The 4,921-nt window shown below is 36.3% G+C and overlaps 1 protein-coding gene across 1 annotated transcript in view; it reads left to right on the plus strand.

Annotated features, from left to right (window-relative positions):
* The window catches only part of LOC109823700 (importin-13), a 27,171-nt gene that overhangs the window by 4,783 nt on the left and 17,467 nt on the right, over positions 1-4,921 (plus strand). The window contains 6 exon segments of the mRNA XM_020390036.1: positions 1,263-1,487; positions 1,565-1,684; positions 2,067-2,150; positions 2,233-2,292; positions 4,260-4,388; positions 4,551-4,612. Coding sequence (XP_020245625.1) covers positions 1,263-1,487; positions 1,565-1,684; positions 2,067-2,150; positions 2,233-2,292; positions 4,260-4,388; positions 4,551-4,612 — 680 coding nt within the window.

Raw genomic sequence — 4,921 nt, forward strand, 5'->3', positions numbered from 1 at the left:
AATGGTTTTGGGTAGGGGTGGCAAACCGTATCCATATCCGAAGAAATATCGGTACTCAAATCTATAACTGATAGGATATGATTACGAATATAGTTTTGTAGTGAAATATCCGGAACCGTATCCGAAATATCCAAATACATATTAGTCATATTGTTATAATGGTTTTAGTCTTTTAGATTATGGATATGAGGTTAATTTTGACAATCAAGATATCTAATCTTAGCTTTTCAAATATAATGAACATATTAATGAACTCTTTTATATCACATGAACTATATTTTTCCTACAATATCTAGGTTTCTCATATCCGTTTTATATCCACATGCATATCTACTTATATATCTGCACGTATATCCGTATCCGTATTCGTATCTGATTTTAGGGGATATGGACATGAATTTTCCTTACCGAGGTATATCCGTATCCATATCCGAAATGAGTAAGCGAATATGGATATGATAAGCATCATATCTGAGCCGTATTCGAACCGAATCCACCCCTAGTTTTGAGTGGTTCTGATTAAATTTGCAAATATCTATAATGAAGGTATAATCGCAATTAGTAAAAACTTGGGGTATTATATGAAAATCTTTAATTTTTATTTAAAAATAGCATCTACTTCCCTTCATTGTACATACTTGACAATTGACGTTTGAATTTACTTCTGGGGCCAACATCTTGTTTATTACATTAAACAATTTGTTACCAATTTACTATTATGTCCTCATCATTATAAGAGGAATGAAGGGCATTTCCTCCATTCTTCAAATTTTGGCATTGCCTCCGCAATGTGTTTTACATATTAGTGTAGATATCTTGATGGGGAACGAAAATTTGGATCTGCTAAAGATTTTGATAAAATCAAGTATCAACCAATATCAAGAGGGGTCATCTACATGGGAAATAAATAAGAAAAGTAAATAGTTGGTGGAGATTAATATTTGCTGCAATTCAGAGACGGAGATCATGGCATCCTTTATGCTTGCATGTGGTTCCTATCCAGAGAAGAGGAAGAAATATACCAATAAAGCTGCACTATAAGGCGTCAAGAATTTATCTTTCCAACCTGTGCATGTTGGTGTTTCTCAAGAATTATTTGTGTGTCGCATTGACCCATTGTTAATTGTGTTGAATTGAAACACATGAAAATATACTGTGGTTTGAGGCATTAGCAAATGATTCCCTTGTGCAGTCAGTTCTAGTTTCTTCTTTCTGTTTGGGAGGCATTAGCTGAGAGTTTGTCTACTTTTCTATTGTTGCAGCTATTAACTCAGATATGCCTTGCTTTGTCGGCACTTCTTCTCCGGGTGGCTGAGCATAAAAAGCCCATTGAGCAGCTATTCTCTAGTCTCAACAAACTGCAGAGCCAGGAGGACGGGAATATTGCTGTGCTGGAGATGCTCACGGTCCTGCCTGAAGAGATTGTTGAAGATCAGAACGGTGACCGGAATATTAACGCAGCAAGCAGATGCCAGTTCACTCGAGAGGTTTTTAGAGACAATCCATTTGATAGATTCGAATATGTCTTTTTTGTTTTGCCAATGCAATCTGTTCTGTGGTGCAGCTTCTATCTCACACTCCCACTGTTCTTGAGTTCCTTTTACTCCAATCAGAACAGAGGCTTGATAATGATGCCAAACTTCATGAGAGGAATCGGAAGATTTTGCGATGCTTGCTGAGTTGGGTAAGTAGGCAGTTTAAATTTCCGTATTTTTTGGTGGATAGGTTTGTTGACGATTGAACCTTGTCAGCAAATTACGGAATGTTTAATTAATTAATTAATTTGTTTCTTGGTGCATCTTTGTTTTCTGTGGTTAACTATCAATCTGGATTTGTGATGTGAAATTGACACATCTTTATTGTTATTTTGAAAAGACGCATCTTCCTGTTGCTTTGAATAAGCATTCTTCAGCTTATGAAGTTGATAGTGATTTTATCAGCGCTACATTTTAGATTGTTACCTTATATACTGCAACTACATGCTTTATCCAGGTCCTGCATGCCCATGTTCCACTTCTTTATCCTGCCTATTATTTTTGATATTTCTAAGTTCTCGCTTACCTCAGGTTCGTGCTGGATGCTTTTCAGAGGTCCCACCATCTTCCCTGCCAAATCATCCGCTTCTGAACTTTGTTTTCAATTCTTTGCAGGTGCATTTGCCAAAATTTAAATATGTTTGCAACCTTGCCTTTTATGTGCTTTTGACTCATTTTTTATTTTATATTGAGGAAGGTTTCATCTTCATTTGATGTGGCTGTTGAAGTTCTTATCGAGCTTGTTAGCCGTTATGAGGTACCTCATCTATGCATTTTTCTGGGCATTCATTCTCTGATAAAATCATTATTTTGAATAGCTGAAATACTTTTCTAGTTATATATTGGTCCATGCAACCTTATCAGGCATATATATCATGCACTTAACCTAGTTTTCTTATAGTATTTAATTTTAATGGCTCCTGTTGGAATGTAACAGTAAATGGTATGTGTGGGATGAAAGCTAGCTCAAATTGGAATGCACCAGGAAGTTGATAGTGAAATGAAATATATTAATTTATAGAGAGGTGCATTTATAAGGAAATCTTATAGCAGCTAGCATAGTTAAATCAGTTCAAGCCTATGCAACTGGTGCTAACAGATCAGATTACCAAGAGAAGTTACCTGACATAGTTATTAGTGATACTCCTATGCCCTATTATGTTTGTATTTTGAGGAGGGACTTCGTAATTGCAGATCAAATCATGGACGAAGAAGCTTTTTACATTCTACATGTTGAGCATTAGCTTGTCCCTTCTCCCATTTACTTTCTCTGAGAGTTACTTTCTTTGCAAATGAACTTCGCTCAAACCTGCCCTACGGAGAAAGAAATACTTGCCCACACATTTTGAGGTAAAATAATGTCTTATATATGTTGAAGGCACTGGATTGTCTGCTGTCAGGTGCGTTACTAGTGGCAAAATGAGGAAAATAAAAAAAACACATCTGAGCCAGGTTAGAGACCCATACAGGACTATCTGGATAACTAACACATCAATTAATCATTAAACACTTGATGCCCTAGCTTTCGGCCATTAACACAACCCTTCTTTGTGAGGCTTAGGACTGCTGTGGAAGTTGACATAAGCCATGTGCTTAAAGGTTGGTTTACTTCCTAATGCGAGTAGAGAAACCAGAGTGTATTTATCAGCGTGTATTGCAAATAGTGATGCCAAAGTATACTTATCTTCACTTGATAGACATCGCTAACCATGAGGACCGTTTTAGTCTCTGTATCAAGTACATGCATATGTGATGCATGATATCTCTCAATTCTCAAACTAGCTACTCATTATGTATATAAGTCGAAAGAGCACTAGTTGAACTTGAATAATATTTGGTCGTCTTGTAACATAAATTCGCTTAAACCTTGTAGGTCATGCTATCTCATGGTCCCTTTCAATTCTATGTGAGAGGTCTTGTGAATATGGCTGTGGCTGAGCCCTTGATGATACTTGAAGCTTTTCTGTTGACTTAGTTTTCAGTCTGTCCTGTATGCCATTGATGTGGATTGGTTGCGACTTGCAAGAAATTCATCCCTTGTGCAGCAACCTAATTTGAATGCTTTTGTGAATAAAGTTGGGCATAAGATTTCATTTCAGTCTACTAGGATCAACTGATGACTTGCACCATGGCCTTAGACTCAATAATGAACATAAAATTACTGAATAAGAGAAGAGAAGGAAGCAGAATAGGTTGAAGATTCTTTCTCTGGTTTACATTTTCACATGACGTATACTATCTGCAGCACTTGACTGCCGGCTCGTACAGACTACTCCAGTGAAAATATATAAAAACCTAAGGTTGGACATGGAAACTAAGTATCTCGTGAACCTTTTTCAAAAGGTCCGACATATTAGACAAAGTATCTCATGAGCCTTTTGTACTTTGAATTTAAGGAAAATTTTAGTTAATGGATGTCTAAAACCCTACCATCAAGTCATTAGAAAACTTAGAACATTAGCATTCGTCAAATATTTCCTCTGTCACTACCTGTTAGGCTGTTGGCATGCCACAGGCATCTAAGTGGTGGAATATATGCAATCTTCAGTAACTGGCCTAGTACACTTCCACAATCAGTTATATGATGAACCTACATTGTAATTGTGTAATTTGTGACAGCTGTGTTCTTCTATTTATTTATCTTTTGCTTTACAATTTTGTAATCATTTTTGGTATTTGTTGCTGCTTATTTCCTGGCTATTTTGACTGCAACTGCATTGACAGGGTTTACCACAGGTTTTGCTGTTTAGAATACAGTATCTCAGAGATAGACTTCTCCAACCAGCATTGGCTAATAGAGACGAGAAAATAATTGCTGGTCTTGCATGTTTGATGTCTGAAATTGGTCAGGCAGTAAGTGTTCCATATGGCATGTAATGTTTTCACTTTCCTATGACCAGATTTTTTTTTTATTTCTAACTTTGGCTGTGTTACATTCAATATATAAAGTAATTCACATTTCTTCCTATTTGTACAAAATGTTTCAATTATGGTCCGTTATGTTTTATGTATTAGGCACCGTCATTGATTGCAGAAGCAAGCAGTGAAGCTCTTGTCCTTGCAGATGCACTATTAAGGTGGTATTTTATTTAATGATTCACCAGTTTGAGATTTTTAGGTCATCGTTCATGTGCTCTACAGGCTTAATAATCCTTGTGACTTTTTCAGTAAATTACAAGTTTCCTGCAAATTTAGGAAGGTTTTTTTTTGCTTTGCTCTTATCAACTTATAACCTGAGTAGCCTCCATCAGCTATCTCTGTAATAAAGTGTTTTTTTAGATTCCATCAGTTTGGATATCATGACAGCATCTTCTGGAATATCTGTTTCTGTTACTTCTTTAGTTTTAAAGTAGGCAAGCTCAATGCTAAAACCACTTCACAATTGC

Source organism: Asparagus officinalis, chromosome 9 (assembly GCF_001876935.1).
Source record: "Asparagus officinalis chromosome 9, Aspof.V1, whole genome shotgun sequence".
Lineage (NCBI taxonomy): Eukaryota > Viridiplantae > Streptophyta > Magnoliopsida > Asparagales > Asparagaceae > Asparagus > Asparagus officinalis.